Source organism: Melanotaenia boesemani, chromosome 14 (assembly GCF_017639745.1).
Source record: "Melanotaenia boesemani isolate fMelBoe1 chromosome 14, fMelBoe1.pri, whole genome shotgun sequence".
NCBI lineage: Eukaryota > Metazoa > Chordata > Actinopteri > Atheriniformes > Melanotaeniidae > Melanotaenia > Melanotaenia boesemani.
In genome coordinates this window covers 27,863,673-27,881,166 of record NC_055695.1, presented here as the reverse complement: position 1 = coordinate 27,881,166, position 17,494 = coordinate 27,863,673, and the positions used below count along the sequence as shown (strand labels likewise).

Genomic DNA, 17,494 nt, shown 5'->3' with positions numbered 1-17,494 from the left:
ATTACATCAGAATCCTGTTATACTAATTACAAAAAGGAATTAAATTAATCAGAATCTGAAGTGAATTTTATTGTTACATTTTGAATTACTGGGTATAAGTAAGTGAATGATCGGTTAAATAGATAAACACATAGGAAATGATAAGCTGACCAAATGTAGGGAATTTATTTAGTTGAAAAAGAAAGTGTGGTAATTGACATTGTTGGTCGTAATCTTGCAACAACTGAGTTGATTATGTCACACTTAAATTTAGCAAAAAGAAAAAAAACAGTGTAAACAACAGAATGAGAACTGACAGGTTCAATATTTTGTGGTATAAAGATGCTTCTTCGTCCAAAAGTTAAACTTTGTTGAGGACTCTGCAGACTATCTGCCTTTATCTGGTAGGTGTATGGAGAAGTGTATTCTGAAAAGTTTCTACATGTCTTGGTAAAGCATGTAACACTATTTCTGCTGTAACCTCATCAGCATGCCATGCTTATCTATTTATTTGTTAGTGATTATGTATTTCAAATGGCAGTCAATGGAAGAAATTGTTTAAAATCTCATTTCAATGCTTTGGATTTTACTTCTGCACAAAAACCTTCAAGTTCCTTTCTTCATGTCATTCTTTCATTCAGGGTCTTATTCTGGTATTGGTCAGGGTTTGGAAAGTTTAATCGCTACAGGGGATCAGACTACCCACAAACAATTATCATAAGCAGAAGTCTGGACAAGAAAATCTATCAAAAATCACTGTTTTAACAGAAAATAAATAAATAAAGAAAATAAATTTAATAAAGAAGGAGGACAGGCAACTGGCTGCCACCAGCTCTGTATACATGAATGGGTACTTTGACAAATGTCAATTTTTTCTAAACATTTTCTGCCCATTGTTCACACGTAAATACAGTTCTTTGCTCCTGCAAAAAAAAAAAATTTAAATAAATAAATAAATAATAATAAAATAAACTTTTCAAACTTCCAGCTACAGTTTTGATATATGGACAGGGTAGCGATGTGTACAGCACATCTTTCACTATAGTGATAAGGATCAGAATGTGTCTCAAAATTTAGATTTTTAGATTTTTCGTTAATATTGCAGTGTTCTGATTTTTAAAATATTGTTTTGCTAAATGAATAGTTTGGTGAAATGTTCCCTTTCGTAAGTTTTTTATTTTGTGTTTTCCAGTTCAGTCTTTGTAAGAACTCTATAGACTTAGATTAGTTAATTTTTTCTGATTAAATAAATACAATTAGGTCTGCAGAAGAAAGATAAACGTGCTTTCACGGAATCTACTACGGTGGCTGCACCTCCACTGTTGGTTGCTAAGGGAAATGTCCACAGCAACAGTACCGTTAGGAGCGGCTGTCAATCGTTGGGAAATATGATTGACAATTTTAAGAACCAATCGTTTATCGAGATTTGAAAAAGCTGACCAATGAAAATGCAGGAAAATATATCTAAGTTAGATAGAGAGCGCGAGGCCAGTAGCAAGTAACAGACTGTCAGCGAGATAGCGCTGAAAAGAAAGACTAATGGTAAGCCAAGCATTAGCCATTTAGCAAAATTTGTACGCTGCTACCCAGTAAGTTTAGTTAGTTGTACTATTAGTAGGAGTTTTGAGCGTTGACGGGGCAGTCATTTTTATAAAGCATGAGTTGGGTCTTCCATCATCGTCTAGCCACCCTGTAAAAGGTAATGTTAGCTATCTGGCAGTTGTGTGTGGTCTCTCAGCATCACAACCCGTCTTAAGCGAATCCCTTTATGCCTCAAAGACAGAGCGATTCTGAACAGTGGTGAAATTGCTGCCATACTGTATTTTAACTCTAGCCATGCCATGTTGTTGATGCTTTTGCAGACCCAGCATGAGGAGCCTGTCATTCCAGTAACATGGACAAATACGAAAAGGTGAAGAAAATTGGGGAAGGCTCATTTGGGAAGGCTATCCTCGTCAAATCCAGAGAGAATGGACGCCAATATGTCATCAAGGAGATTGGCATATCTGGAGTAAGGTTTTATACAGAATTTGACACATTTAACTAGTATTAGTGCGAGCTACCTTCACCTTTTAATCTATATTTTACATTTGACAGATGTCAAGCAAGGAGAGACAGGAATCTCGGAGAGAGGTTGCTGTCCTTGCCAACATGAGTCATCCCAACATTGTTCAGTATAAAGAGTCTTTTGAAGGTATTAACAAAATTCAAAGAATTTACTTGCTAATTATAGGAATCCCAGAGGCAGTTTATTGAAATAATGTATAATTTTATTTATTCCCCCATGGTTTTTGTTCTTTCTTTGTGTTTTAATGTGTTTTTTTAAGAGGGGGGCTGTCTGTACATTGTGATGGACTACTGTGAGGGTGGAGACCTGTTTAAAAAGATCAACACTCAGAAGGGAGTACTGTTCCCAGAAGAGCAGGTAAGCCACTAAAACTCAACTATAGTCATGAATGTTTAGACAATATTTGTTAACAGGTTGAAAGAGTGCACTGATGAGATTCAGCATGTTCGTACTCATCACTCAACCTCTTGTAGCTGATTTTTAGATTTCCTTCTTGGCTTGTTCTACCATTAGAGTTACAAATGATGCTCATTGTTGATTCTGATGCTACATTGTGTGGCTTACTGTTCTCTCTCATTCCAAGATCCTGGATTGGTTCGTGCAGATTTGCTTGGCACTGAAGCACGTACATGACCGCAAAATACTTCACAGGGACATTAAATCACAGGTATCTTTTTCTGCATCACAGGATTTTTCTCTACAGCCACTTGTTGTTTATTTCATTCACACATCTTCTCAAAATGCCTGCATAGAATATATTTTTGACCAAAGATGGGACCATACAGCTTGGAGACTTTGGCATTGCTAGGGTCCTCAACAGGTAAGAGCAGTGTTGTCTGAATAGATCTGCAGGTATTTATTAATATGAGACATGTGGCTGGTAAAGCAGTTACAATTTTCCATTTGTTCTTTTCTTTTTATTCAGCACTGTAGAACTGGCAAGGACATGCATAGGAACACCATATTACTTATCCCCAGAGATTTGCGAAAACAAACCATACAACAACAAAAGGTTTGTGATAATCTGGAATACCAGGGTTGAGTATTGGTCGCATCTGTCACGTAAATTCAATGTTACCATGAACCCATTTAATTCATTGTGTGGGGATTATATGTTGTCCTCAAGGTAATGTCAGGATAATATGTCTGTTCTTTACTGACTGCACCTGCTTGTTTACATCTACAGCAGGAAGCTAATATTGATTTCTTCTTAAACTACTTTATGTATGCATGTAATCTAATCCACTTTACTTACAGCCAGGGAAGTAAAATTTAGCAGTATTTGAGTGTTTGCCCATATAGTTTTCCCAGCACTGACTAACCAACCCTTTTCATCAAGTTTATTATAAAGAACATATAAGGCTCACACACAATGTTGATACTTGGTGAATAAGTGTAATCTTACCCCAGAACTTATCCTTGTCTGTACATTTGTATGTTCTGTCTCCTCTCATTTTCCCCACTTTCCCTCCTTCTGCAGTGATATTTGGGCCTTAGGGTGTGTCCTGTATGAAATGTGCACTCTTAAGCATGCAGTAAGTATTCTGTGTGTGAACTACTTACATATTAATGTACATTTTACCCATCCTGTGGAGCATTGCAGTTCTGGCTCACATACTGATTTTGACCTCCGCCCTGTATCAGCTATGTGTGTAACTGATGAATATATAGTTTCAGAAATGTAGTAATTTGAATTAAGTTCTTGTTGTCTTTTCTTTGTAGTCGTCTTAACTAGGTGTATATGTGTACATGTGTTTCCTCTTAGTTCGAGGCTGGCAACATGAAGAACTTGGTTCTGAAGATTATCCGTGGCTCTTATCCTCCCGTGTCTGTTCACTACTCCCAAGAACTGCGCTCTCTGTTGGCGCAGCTGTTTAAACGCAACCCCCGAGAGAGGCCCTCAGTCAGCAGCATACTGGACAAACCTTCCCTTTCCTGTAGGATAGAAAGGTTTCTCACACCACAGGTAGACTGTAGCATTTTCTCTGAATACTATCTCAGTCTGCTTAAACCAAACTCTGGTCTTTGAAAAAGCATTTCTTGTTTCCTTACGTCAGATCATTGCTCAGGAATTCCGCCATACTTTTCTTCACAAGCAGCCTAAAATGGGTATGACGCAAGTGTCATCAGGTGAGCAAGCTTTGTGCATGCTGCTGTAGAATCTCTAGAATTTCCCACAAAAAAATTACCAAATCAGAGATATTTTAAAGTCTGCGTACAGAACTTTTAATCCCTCATATCAGGGTCCAAAGTAATCCACAATGTTAAAGTACATGCATTTATGACTTTATATGTAACTGATAAGCCGTAACATTAAAACCATCAAGCCAAACATCATTTAGGTGACTCTTGTATTTGTATCAAGACATTCATTTCTTCAGACCTCTGAACGTGTCCTGTAGTATCAGATTCTACAGTCATTTAGCAGACGCTTTTATCCAAAAGATACCTGAACATTAGCAGCAAAGCCTTTTTAAGTCCTGTGATGTTAGTCCTTCATGGGTTGAACTGCTCTCAGGTGCTCAGTCTGATTGAGATGTGGGGAATTGGAGGCAAAATCAGAATAATAACGTCCTCTTCATGTTCGCTAACAAATTCTGATTACTTTCTGTGGTGTGTCAGGGAGCATTATACTGGTGAAAAAGGCATATTGGCTTGCAGGTTTGTAGTCTCTAACAATGTTTAAAATTAAAGGTAAGTAAGCGCACCAATAACTGCTGTGAGGTTCTGTTTTCTGGAAGTGGGTCAGAAAATCTTGGAAAAAGTTTTGCAAATTAGAACTCCTCATTCATTTTGCTTTAATAATCAACATTTTGGTCTACAGACCTTGTTTAGATTAGTGCTTCGCAAGACACATGCTTTATATAGGCCATACCTCAGTCACACATCCAGTTGTGATCAGTCAGCTTTCATCATTAAGCCTATAACAAATCTTAGAAATCTCAACATAATTGGTCGGGGGGAAAAAAATCAACCAAAAAAGTAAAATTTTACAAAGAAAATCTAACAGTTTAATACATTTTTGTTTACTTCTTCCACCAAGAGTTGACAGCTCAGCTTAGAACTTAAGTTCCTTTTGAAAGGTAATTACCATTGTGGTTGTTTTAGTCAATGCAGATTTGTTTTGAATTGCTGCCGTTAGTGCTGATTCTTCTGCTGTTATTTTAACTGAGAGAAATACGAAGTTTTCTTTTAACTTTGTTATCTCAATTTATACCTCTCTCTTTAGCCCAGAAGATTACAAAACCAGCCAGCAAATATGGAGTGCCTTTAACAGTGAGAAAAGTTGCAGATGGAGCCAAAAAGCCGTCTGAGAGGAAAGCAGCTGTAAAACACAAACCGGTAAGAGGATTGTTGAAATTGATGACTCCTGAGCATCAATAATGATTTTTTTCCCCTTTTTTTACTTTTTGCTGCTTGGTGTCAAGCTCCGTGTCAAATTACAGAGGCCTTTCCCATTTGTGTGTGTGTTTTAACATCATACTGTGTTGGCAACCTCTGAAGCCCCGTGTCATATGTTGTTCAGGCCCCTCTCCCAGCAGCCCCTCACAGAAGAGTGAGTCAAGTGGAGGAAGAGAGGAAAAAACCAGAGGTATAGCTGAGTGCCCCATGTAACCTATGTACCCTGTTAGACTTCCCTCCTCCTTCTCTTCCCATTCACCCACACATGTGGGTCATTCCCTACCAGCATTGTTAGTTTTTTCTCCCTCCCATCATGCCTGTATCCTCACATTCACCAGTTTTCTGCTCCTGGCTTTTTCGGAGTTTTCTGCCTGAGTTAGCTTTCTCTGAAGCAGCCTTTTCCCTCCTGGCCTGCCTGTCCTGTGACAGAGCAGTCCTCCCGCTTGCCTCAAAGCAGATTTCTTCAAGATGTCCTATTGTATTTGAGGTGCTGTCATCTCATTCTGCAGGATGGCATCAAAAAGAAAAGGTTGGATCTCATTGAAAGGAAACAGAGAGAACAGGTGAGCATATGGTTTAGCTTCGGTATAATGTCTGATAGTTTTTGCCCTTTGTAGAATTTTGATCTGTCTCCTTCAGATGTTCCTGTTGAAGGCAGAGCAAATGAAAAGATATGAGAAGGAAAAGGTGAGTGGGGAATATCTTTTTTGTTGACACAATTACTACTATTATTTTATTACATTCATAAGTGTGGCAAGCCTCAGAATGGTAAATGTACTACTAATCCCTTGTTTGAATTATTGTGAAGTCACGAGGCTCAGGGCTGTTAAGTGTCCTGTCAGAAGATAGATCCGGATCACAAAAAGCATTATGAGATTTAAACACTACAGGTCTACTTAAGACTGAATTAAAGTCTGAGCCTGCAATCTCTTACAGATCAATCGAATAAACCAAGCCAGAGAACAAGGCTGGAAGCACGTCTTGAGTTCTAGTGGAGGTAGTAGTCCAGAAAGAAAGGTAACTCACATCTATTTCAACAAAATGTTGCTCAGGTGTTAAAAATATTTAAATGTTTTATGACTGGGGCTCATAAAAAAATTCTTTACTCAGTGTTTTGTAAGCGGTGGTAAGAGGGCTGCGGGTGTTGGCCGCCCTGTCTCAGGCCCTCTACTGGGGCTTTCTCCAGCCCTCATCCCCAGCAAAAGCCCACATGAACGCTACCATGCCGCTCTGGACCAAATGTCTAATAAATCACAGCCTAAAGGAGCCAGCGGAGAGGGACCCTCAACAGGACCTGGTAGTCCCATTCGGTGAGCAGAGATTTGTCTTTTGAAAGTTGGTTGTGGTGTATTTAATAATGGTAATGGTATGAGCTCTATTTGTCAGAGGTGTACCGGCTGCTGCAGGCCCAGTGTTGCCAAACGGCCCGTCCCATGTCCTAAACCCTGATGCAGTTAAAAGAAAACTTCAGAGGCTGCAGCATGTTTCAAAACAAACTCATATTTACCGGTGAGTTGATTCATAAAAAGTACACGTTAAAAAACAAAAAAACTGCATCCCATTTTTTTTTTCAGGTTGTAAAGGATTGTGGTTACGGTGTTCTGTTTTCAGGCAGCGTGGTCAGATGGGAGCTGAACGCGCCTTTCAGGTTGAAGAGTTTTTACAGCGAAAGAGAGAAGCCATGCTCAACAAAGTTCGCGCTGAAGGACAACTGGTATGTTGTATAAATGTGTTGCATGACTTTCACTGTATTTACCCCTGTTGCTGTAATGCTGAGTAATGATCATAGCCAATATTGTGAATCTTTACCTCTTTTTGACTAAAGCCCCCTGTACAGGGGCGTCAGCATGAGATTTATGCAGCACAGAAGACATTCTAGGAAGCTCCAATCCAAGGAAGCATACCAAAATGATGAGGAGAAACTTAGTAAAAGACTTTTCCAAGCATTGCCACCCAAACAAAACATAATTCAAACCCCAAGCAAAAATATGGGCATTATATGAAACAAAAACATGAGAGCAGCACTGCCCAATTCAGAGCTTCTGACAAAATGTCATATGAAAGCAAAGACTGCTGATTACATCCCTGTGTGACAAAAACTCTGGGAGCTAGCAGCCAAAGAGTAGGAAAGAAAAAAAAAATCATAAATCATGTCTTACTTTTCCTGTTTTATCTCACATCAAAAAACTCTGCTAATGTGTTCCCCTATGACTCTGCCTTTGAAATGGATCATGAAGGTCCTAGTAGTTTCCATGAGGATGAAGGAGATTTTATAGTGAAGTATTCAGTCTTTCTGTCATAGACTATCTTGGGCTTCACTTCTTTCTGGATCCTCATGGTGTTTCTAAGGTGCGTTTGGGAACTATCCCTCCATTCTCCTGATTCTGACCATTGATAGAGGGCTTGATAATCGACATCGGCCCATGGCTTCCTGACATATTTAAGTGTGTAACATATCAAACTGTTCAGGTCCAATTTTTTTAGCTTCTACTTTTGCACGGTTCTTCAGCAGGGCTGCTATCCTCTGGTTTTCACTGAAAGTAATGTGGTTTTATTGTAGGAGGAGATAAACATTTAGTTTGTCTGCTGTGTTCCAGGTGAATTTATTCTGATACACTAACACTTCTGGCACTTCTGTAGTAAACTCACCTGTCTTGGCTTCCTTAAGACCAAGATTATACATACAACCCTTGTAGTTGAGAAGATTTATTTTTGGTTTGTCATTTCAGAAAGGTGGCAGGAAAAATAGACCTAGTCAGGAAGAGGTTAAAGTTTCACAAGGCAACATTCCTAATATTAATATTGAATCGAATGGTTCATTGTAACAGAGCTCAAAGTCCTGGTGTTATCATTTTAGCTTTGCTGGACTAAGCTCAAACCCACAGGCTACATTGTTGGGGGAATTCAAATGTAAAGTCCATTCTGCTTTGTTTCTGTAGGATGTCCTAAATGAGTCTTTGTTGGTTGACACATAAATCTGCAGACAGAACAAAGACATCGCTGTTTGCTTTGGAGCTCTTCTGTTCTCTAGTGGTAGAAATGTGCTGAAGAGCCTTCACACCCGAGGAAGGCTCAGGGATCGTTGCATTATAGTCACTAGTTGATTAAATCTGGTGATCATATGTGTATAATACCACATTTTGTTATACATATAGTAATTTAATTTAACAGTGAATGTAAAGATGTTGGTCAACAGAGCTTTAATTATATTCAGCCCCAACTTGGAGTAATTTTGACAGTAGGATGTCAGGGCCTCCGTCCTTCTAAATTGAACTGTAAACAGGGTACTCGACAAAACCTGGCTGCAATCTATGGAAGCCGGACTGGTGCCATCCGGTGCAGGCGACCCAAAGTCAACAAAGAGGAGGAGGTAGGAGCCCAGACCTGAATACCAGCCTCACTCATAGCACGTCTGGCTTGGCACGTCTCATATGTCCGCACGAAACTCCCTTTGACACGCCCATAATTCCACCCGCCAGTTCAAAGTCATCCTTGTGTAACATTTGGTGTTTTGCAACACAGTGTGAGGTGTTTATTGATCCTAACAATGGCTGTTGTTCTATTTCAAATAATCATTCCAGTTTTTTAATTGTTTTTGGATTTTTTTTCCCTTTGTAATTCATGCTTAGTTTAATTTTTCATGGCATTGTTGTTTGCAAAAGTGTTTCTATTCTGTCTGATTGGATGATGATGCTAATCCAACGAAGGGTTAACAACGCTGGCATGTTTTTCTTTTCTTTTTGTGTGGATGCATAAATGTGACACCCAAAATTAATACTATGCCCTAGATTTCTTTTTTCTCATTATTCAGTATGTAACATTTGTGTATTTGTTCTCAGGAGTACTTGGCAAGACTCAGGCAGATCCGCTTGCAGAACTTCAATGAGCGTCAACAGATCAAAGCCCGACTCAGAGGAGAGAAGGTACATTCAGTCCTTACAGTCTGAGAGTGCCTGCAATGAGAGCATTTTCATCTCCCTCTGACATTTTGCCTCCTGGCTGTTGTTGGTGTGTGCGTTTCAGTATGACAGCGACGGCTCTGATAGCCAGGAGTCAAGTGAAGAGGCAGAGCTCAGGAGAAAGAAGATAGAGGCTTTAAAAGTGAGTCTGCAAGGAGCACAAAGCAATTACATATTGCATTATACAACTTTTATCTGATGACCTTATGGCTCGCTGCAGTGGTTGTTCAAAAAAGGATTAGAAGGTCTGAAGAGTAACTAGATTTTGGTCATTAAACTTGTTCAGCTGTGATTTTAAATCCCTCTACATTTGTATGTTCTGTCAGGCACAAGCAAATGCCCGTGCTGCTGTACTCAAAGAGCAGCTTGAAAAGAAGAGACGAGAAGCATACGAGAGGGAAAAGAAAGCTTGGGAGGAGCATGTAGGCTTCCATTCTGTTTTCTACCCTAACATCCAAAAAATGCAGAACTATTGCCTGGCCTTAAAGGTCCTTCAAGTATAAACCAATGATAGCTGTTTTATACTGTGAAAGCTTGCAGCTCGAGGGGTGAAGGTCGGCGTGGCAGCAGCGGCATCGTCTACCTCGGCCTCTGACAGTCCTCTTCCTCAGCCCAGCCCGTCTCAGTCAGACCCAGCTGCCAAAGCTTCAGCCCTGCCTGCATCCAAACCCAGCACCCCAGCTATATCCATGACTGCTGCCCTGAAGAATGTTGGGGCGGTCAGTATATATGTGCAAAGTCTATCATAGAGCCTTTTTTTATTATTTTTTATTTATTTATTTATTTGTGAGTATGTATATCAATTTAGCATGTTGTGTTTGACAGATTACTCCACCCAAAGAAAATTTGAATGGACCAGAAACTGCTACAGTAATGCAGGTGTGTTCATTTTTGTTAGCAAATACACTTCAGTAACATTTATTTGTGATTGTCATCCTTCAAAAAGATAATTTTCTTTAATGCTTTCTATTTAACAGAGTGAAAAAAAGCAGATTCTACGCAGACTTAACCAGAATTTAAAAGCCCAGAGCCCGCTTGAGGAGGCAGAGGAGACTTCTCCAACTCCTGTAGAACCAAGTCTTGATTCTTTGCCAAACCAGTCTGACACTGAGAAACGTCCCCCTTCAAACGGTGATCGTAAGAAGTGGGAAGCCGCAGAGCTGCCTGTGCTTCCTGTGGCTCAGCAAACCTTAGAGGAAACCGGTGCCACAACCGGCAGTAAGTCTTTCCAACACAAAACTCCTAAAAAAGATGGACTAACAAGATTATAGAATAGTTTTACAGTTCCATTTGCTATGCCTCATCAAATATGTTGATACACTTGAAGATCTCGTGGAACCACCCAAGATTTTTACTCATTTTTTTCTCATCAGCCACATCAACATCTTCAGAGGACAGACCGTCCTCTGCTGGTGACAGGAAGAAGTGGGAGGCAGGTGTTCCACTGGTCCTCTCTGTTGCCCAGCAGACTTTAGATGAGACATGTATCACGACCATCGGTGAGTGACCACCTTGACTGAGAACATGGGTGACCTTCTGGAAATTTGTTTCAACTCCACATTGTTTCACTGTGCCACAGATCAGACAGGTGAAGTCATACGGATGGATGGACCACAGGAAGAAGCTCCCAGGAAGGTCTGGGGGGCAAGTCCAGTGTGTCAGGTGCTAAGAGTGCTTCAGGAGGCAGAGCTCCAGCCCCTCACCCAGCCACTGGAGACTGTTTCCATGTGTGAGGATGGGTTTTCTAGTCCTGGTAGGATTTATTCACTTGTTCTCTTTATTATTTGCTCAAAACTCAGAAGGGAGAGATTCTTTGAGTCTTTTCTTTGCTATTGATGGTGTATGTTAACCCAGCAGCTGCCAACAGTGGGAAAACACCTAGAGAAGCGTTGACTTCTGCTGTGGGTCAGAGCCTGGCTGCTGAAAATCAGAATTCAGATCAGAACACGTCTGTTGCTGATGCACCACTGCCACCCAACCTTACTGATATTCAAGGTCAGCATGCAATTCAGAATGAGATTAATGAGACATTTTGTTTTTAGACAAAAGTTTATTTTAACACAGTGCAATTCTGTCTGGCTTGGACTTCTCCAGATCCAGCAGACCTGGAGTCAGTGGTTTTGGAGGAGAGTCCTGAACAAGCCTCACATCCTGCAGCTAGTGTGCAGCAAGCATGGGAGCAAGAAGCCCAACAGCAAATGTGACCGTTTGTCTCCCTGAAAAATTTGTATTATTTTTGTCCTTTGTACTGACATATCCAGAAGTGTTTGCTGCGGCAATAGAAGAGGAATTTGTTGAGATTTTTAGTAGACATTTGTTGAGCCATGTACTTCTCTTGTAGGCCACCTGAGGGCGGTATAATACCAACATGTGCCAAGGAGGTTGAAAAAAGTCCAGAGAAACCAGCTGAATCGTCTGGTGAGATTAATGTGTAGTGAGCCTTAGCCACTTTCTTCCAGTGTCATTATAATCTTAATTAAATCTTCCCTTCCTTTACTCTCAGCGGGTTTAGCCCAGAATGAGGAGCCCCTGTTTCTGAAGATTTGCTCACCAGCCCATCGGCGCACTGCTGCCCTAGCAGTCCTCTCTGCCCAGTCCTCCATGGATGAATCATCCTCCTCTCTGGCCTCTCGCTCACGATCCGTCTCACCTCTGCGCACTAAGCACCAGCATGCCCTCCTCATTGGTCTCTCCACGGGCATGTTTGATGCCAACAACCCAAAGGTGATCAAAAGCAGAAACTTACAATATGAGTTGGATTGAAAGTATTACACAACAGTGTGGGCTCTGTTATATTTTTAGATTTTGCATGATCAGGTGTTTCCACCCTTGGTCTTGAGGGCGATGTGATGGAAGAGGCTTGTGCAATATTTTGGATGGGATTTAATTCTTCTATAATAATGAGGGGGAGCTGGAAAGAAGCCAGAGCAATTAATCTTGTAGTCTGAATGTGCAGTGGGTGTGATGGAACAGAAGAAGCATCTATCAGCATATATCTTTCATAACCTCGTTCTCTACAGTTTGGGGAGCTTGGCTCACTTTTTCTGCTCTACACAAATACAGGCATATGGAATATAAATATGTCACAATACCAAACACATCCATCTGACCTCATACATAAAATGCTTTGTGTATTCATAGTAATTTAATCTACAGTTTTAGGTTTTTTTTCTTGAAAGATGTTATGCAATCTTTTTGTGCAATTTTACCGTAGAAAAAACAAAACATTCATTTTCAGAACACTTTCATTGTTTAACAGACATGTTGGCTTCTAGTCTTTTTTTTTAAATCATCTCTTTGTTTATTGCATGTTTGAGCCTCATGTCGATACCCTACATGACACTGTGCTTGCTTTGCACTGTCAGATGCTGCGTACGTGCTCTTTACCAGACCTCAGTCGACTCTTCAGTCCTCAGCAGGACGCTGCAGTGACCAACGAGACAAGTGCAGCCCCAGAAAACAACTTGGAGATCGAGGACCTGGAGGAGGGACCCAAAGATGATGACCAGTCAGAAGCTGAGGAGTAAGACATGCACAAATTGAATATTTAAAGCAAAGAAATGCTCCAACCTGACTGATTTTGACAAATTATAAGCACCTATAAAGGCAAGTCTACATTCTGTGTCATATATCATGTATACTCTGCCAACAAATGTATAGTTTAATTGTAAATATCTCTATAATAAGACTGTGCTGTGTTCCGTAGTGCATATGAAGACGAAGATCTGCGAGACATCAGGGCCTCTATGGAGAGACTGCTGCAGGAGGAAGGCGACATCACAAGGAGCCTTCCGGATGATGGAGCCGGAGACTTCAATGGAAATCCTCCAGAGGATGGAGACCACGAGCTTTTCAACACGATTGCAGCTGATATCGATCGGGACAACGATCAGATGGCAGTAGACGACGACGACGATGAAGAAGACGACGAAGAGGATGAAGATGAGGATGAGGACGAGGAATGCTCTAATGGGAGTCCCGCTGATGAAGAGGCTGGGGAGTTGCTTTCTAATGGTGTGGGAGAGGAGCACCACAGTAATAACAAGCAGCTCAATGAAGAGTGGCATTCAGGTAGGAGGGGGTTTGTGAAATTATGCAACCTAAGCAGGTTTTAATTAAGTTGGTTTATTATTTTCATGCAAGAACCTACATCAGTTTCCTTTTTGTTTTGTTGTTTTGTTTGTACTTCGTTATGATTTTACAAAATCATAAAGAATGCCAGAGCTTTTGTTAAACTAAGCAGCTTTTGTAGTTTTATGTAAATAAATATAAGATTAGCTTGAGAACTGATGCACTCTACTCCTCTTTAGATGGCAGTGGAGAGGACCAGGGTGGAGAGACTGAGCATCATGACAGCATCTTCAGTCGTCTGGAAGAACTTCGCTTCAACCTGGAGCAACAGATGGGTTTTGAGAAGTTTATTGAAGCCTACAACAAGATTAAGGTATGACTTATAGATTATTTTTCTGTAAAATGTTAGTTAGAGGCTGGAATAAAGTGCTACACATAGTGACTCACTTAACTTTTCTTTTTGTTTTTCTTCAAATTCTCCAAGGCTATACATGAAGATGAAGATGAGAATATTGAACTGGGCTCCAGTTTGGTCTTCAGCATCCTTGGAACTGAGCATCAGCATCTGTATCCCAACATTCTTCATCTAGTGATGGCAGACGGAGCATATCAGGAAGGTTAGTGACAGCAGCAACTGATTTAAAATTCGACTGTTTCAATTTTATTTATCTGTATTTTCCACAACCCCACTTCCTTTCCAGTTCCAGTCACTTCCAGTCAAGCTGCAAAATACATATAAGAAAATAATAAATGTCTAATCTCGTCTCTTGAATCCTGTGCTTTGTTGTTGCTTCGCTGCAGCTAAGTCTGTCAGCATGTGGCCACACTAGAAATAGACATTAGGGGTGTTGAAAGGTTTGAAAGGTTTCCCCAAAGACAGGAGCAGCCTTCAGATATATTTTCTCACTGCACATCTCAATTTGACAGCTTGTTTTATTTCTATTTTTACTGGCTCTTGAGAGAAAAGATGCACATGTTAGATATTTTCCCCGAGGACTTGTCTCAAGAACAGTGAACGATGTGTCTTGTGGCTCCCACCCATCCTTTTTTTGATACTTTTGCAGAAGCTAACAGACAACAAAGACGTGCTCTGTTGTATTGGATAATAGTCTTTTGATTACCGTCACCATCAGTCTTTTAATCTGTTACATTCAAGACCCATGTCAGACAACACTTCTGTAGGTTTAAATCTGTGCTGATGATATTAAATGTTTCTGTTTATCATGCAGGATTTTTGTAAATGAGGATTAAGAATTTAACAAAGTCAGCTGAACATTATGATTTAAGCTTTTCTTCATAGAGAGCTGTTTATTAGTTCGATCTGAAAGTGAATCGGTGCTTTCAGGTTTGGACTTAAGCTTGGTGTGGGAGTTATTCCTTGTGGTCCGATTATGTTTGCATCCATTTTTCTTGTCTCCTGCTGTCTCTCTATGTGCTGCATATTAATACAGCCAAATGTCCAATATAGCCATTTTTAGTCACATATTTTTGTTTTGCCGGCTAGTGAAACAAGTTGAAATTGTAACTGAAAGGTGACTACTTTTCAACATGTTGACAGACTACTTGTCAACATGCAGTCGCTATTAAAGCATTTCTGTGCTGTTCTGCTCAAATAAAATTCTGATTTTTAAAACCACTGCAATATGTTACAAAAACAAACTTCAAAAAATTCAAAGACACTATTATTTTGGCTATTTTTACAATTTTTGATAATTTCCTGGAAAAAAAATTTAGAAGTGAAAGCATGTCTTAACATTAGTATCACTGGAATTGTGCAAACAGCTTGTAGGTACTGCTGCCATTGACGGAGCAGAACAGAGACAGAGAGATGTTCCTCAATAAAAGACCTTTTCCTTTAAAGCTAACTGATTTGTTGCCAAACGGGTGGAAAGGGGGTCTGAAAAGTGGCTAAAGCTTTCATGAGAAAATAGACTTGTGTCATGGAACCATTTGAGAAGCATTTTGTGCTCAAACTTTCCAAACAAGGTGAACAAGACTGAGCCACAGCAGTGCTTAAAGCTAAGTGAAAAGTGAAGAAATCAGCAGACTTGTCACAACAGTGAGATTTTATCATTGATTAAGTGAACTGGAGGGTGATTTAAATGTTAAACACATTGAAAAAAGTGGCTGTAAAATTGTGCAAAGTTAATCCTCCCAGAAAGTTGGCCTATATGGCCGGAGAAATTCTTGGATGCTCCCTATTGGCTAACTTGGAGAAAAATAAAATGCAATCCCCTAGAGCCAACATTTGCAGCACATGCTTTGTGTCATAGTACTTTGTGTGTGTCAATCCACCATATAATATTTTACAGAGAAAGTGACAACCTTTCCTCTGATTATTGTGTATCTGTGTAGTTTCTGTCTTTTAGAAATCACACACATCAGTCAAGTTGACATCATAGATTTTTTTCTCATCAGACCAAAGTGGTAAATGAACTGACAGTTACATCAGTTACAACACATGGCTGAAAATACATCATAAAATAAATGTTTAATGTTGTTGACTTAGGTTAATGGTTTGTTATAATTACCCAATACAACAGCAATAGTATTTAGCACATAAAACATTGTGCATTGCTTTATTCTAGCATATTTTATGGAGAGTCATAGCTTCTTTTATGAATCATCTGCTCTAATGAGGTTTTCTTTGTTCCATTTCAGATAATGATGAATAGCATTTTGTGTGATGGAGCTGCTGGCAGTGGTGACAATCTGCTAGCCATTTGATGTCTTCCCACAATTCACATCTCTGGCAGAAGGATCTATGCATGAAAGTGTGGAAGCCGCACATCTTAACAGTGTTTCAGGCACATGTGCATGATATATAACCGGAACACTTGAGACTGCGTTTCGTTCTTTGACTATCAGCACCTGGAGCTCTTTTTCTAACCGGTGTTCATTCAGAAGTGCATTATCACATCTGTGTTCCTGTTAACCAAAGTTCATTTCAAGCTACTTCAAATGTTTATGGCATTCTACGTCTGCAAATGAATGACACACATATGTAATGGCACTTATATGTGTAAACTGTTCTGTTTACTCTTTACTGTTGGTTCTTCAGTGGCATTTTGTTGTGGCGGATAAGATCTGGTCCTCTCAGGTGCTCTCATTCTGTGTTATGTTCAACTACAGCTTCAGATTACAAATCAGGTTACCCTCAACAAACACACAAAAACAGGTGAACCTCCTTTACTTACAAGACTTTTCATCAAACCAGAAGTTAAATCTTATCTAATACATTTTCCACATTTCTTACTTTTTCAGTTTACTCAGATTAAATTTAAAGGTATTTGTGAGTGAGATGTTGGATGTTGCCATGGTACTGTAGCAATACTGGCGCGTGTGATGTTTGGGCCCAGTCAGACTGAATCAGAGTTGTCCTAATGGTATAACCTATCGTTTAGATGCTACTAATAATTTATGTTTGGTTATAAATTAAATGCTGTAAATCTTTTTATGGAATAAAAACTTTTTTAAGAACTTAAAGGCTTTTTTTCCTCTTTTTTTTTCTTGATGCATCATGCCATTTGACACAGATGTGAAAGTTACCGCAATTCTAAAAAAGTTTGGATTCTGTGTGAAATGTATATAAAACAATGCAATAATTTGTAAATATCATCAACCCATATTTTATTCCCAGTAGAACTTAAACATGTCAAATGTTGAAACATCATTTTTGAAACGTCATTTGTTGAAAAATCTCTTTTTGAATTTCTTGGCATCAACACACTTCTATAAAGTAGTTCCAGGGTGATGTTTAGTGTTGTGGAACATTCCCTCTTTTAACAACCATCACTAAACATCTGGGAAGGGAGGAGACCAGTTGCTGGAGTTTTAGGAGAGGAATGTTGTCCCATTCTGGTCTGATGCAGGATTCTGGACCTTCATTGCTGGATTTTTGCTTTCATGATGCTCAAATGTTTTCTACTGGTGGAAGGTCTGGACTGCAGGCAGGCCAGTTCAGCAGCTGGACTCTTCTCCTGTGAAGCCATGCTGTTGTGATGGATGCAGGATG

General features: G+C 39.8%; 1 protein-coding gene across 4 annotated transcripts; it reads left to right on the top strand.

The window, feature by feature from the left end:
- The first annotated feature begins 1,417 nt into the window (after nt 1–1,417).
- Nucleotides 1,418–16,965, top strand: nek1 (NIMA-related kinase 1). 4 transcript variants are annotated; one of them, XM_042006565.1, is made up of 36 exons: nt 1,418–1,521; nt 1,842–1,990; nt 2,077–2,173; nt 2,307–2,404; nt 2,631–2,714; nt 2,800–2,867; nt 2,973–3,059; nt 3,528–3,582; nt 3,813–4,013; nt 4,105–4,177; nt 5,277–5,389; nt 5,574–5,639; nt 5,959–6,012; nt 6,089–6,136; nt 6,386–6,466; nt 6,560–6,759; nt 6,836–6,958; nt 7,061–7,163; nt 8,733–8,819; nt 9,289–9,372; nt 9,473–9,550; nt 9,735–9,830; nt 9,942–10,127; nt 10,234–10,287; nt 10,386–10,626; nt 10,782–10,907; nt 10,988–11,161; nt 11,263–11,403; nt 11,503–11,608; nt 11,750–11,826; nt 11,912–12,132; nt 12,774–12,931; nt 13,115–13,479; nt 13,719–13,852; nt 13,964–14,096; nt 16,141–16,965. In XM_042006565.1, the coding sequence occupies exons 2-36, from the start codon at nt 1,874–1,876 to the stop codon at nt 16,152–16,154; spliced, it is 4,143 nt and encodes a 1,380-aa protein (XP_041862499.1). In that variant the 5' UTR covers nt 1,418–1,521; nt 1,842–1,873; the 3' UTR covers nt 16,155–16,965. The 4 variants fall into 4 exon arrangements, with proteins under 4 accessions (XP_041862499.1, XP_041862500.1, XP_041862498.1 ...); XM_042006566.1 differs by having other exon boundaries at nt 1,459–1,678; nt 11,266–11,403; XM_042006564.1 differs by having other exon boundaries at nt 1,459–1,678.
- The last annotated feature ends 529 nt before the right edge of the window (nt 16,966–17,494 follow it).

Excerpts from the sequence above, each read along its gene's own strand:
- nek1 (XM_042006565.1), top strand. The coding sequence starts at position 1,874 with ATGGACAAATACGAAAAGGTGAAGAAAATTGGGGAAGGCTCATTTGGG. Across the intron at positions 2,405-2,630 it reads TACTGTTCCCAGAAGAGCAG|ATCCTGGATTGGTTCGTGCA; the intron begins GTAAGCCACTAA and ends TCTCATTCCAAG. Across the intron at positions 8,820-9,288 it reads AAGTCAACAAAGAGGAGGAG|GAGTACTTGGCAAGACTCAG; the intron begins GTAGGAGCCCAG and ends ATTTGTTCTCAG.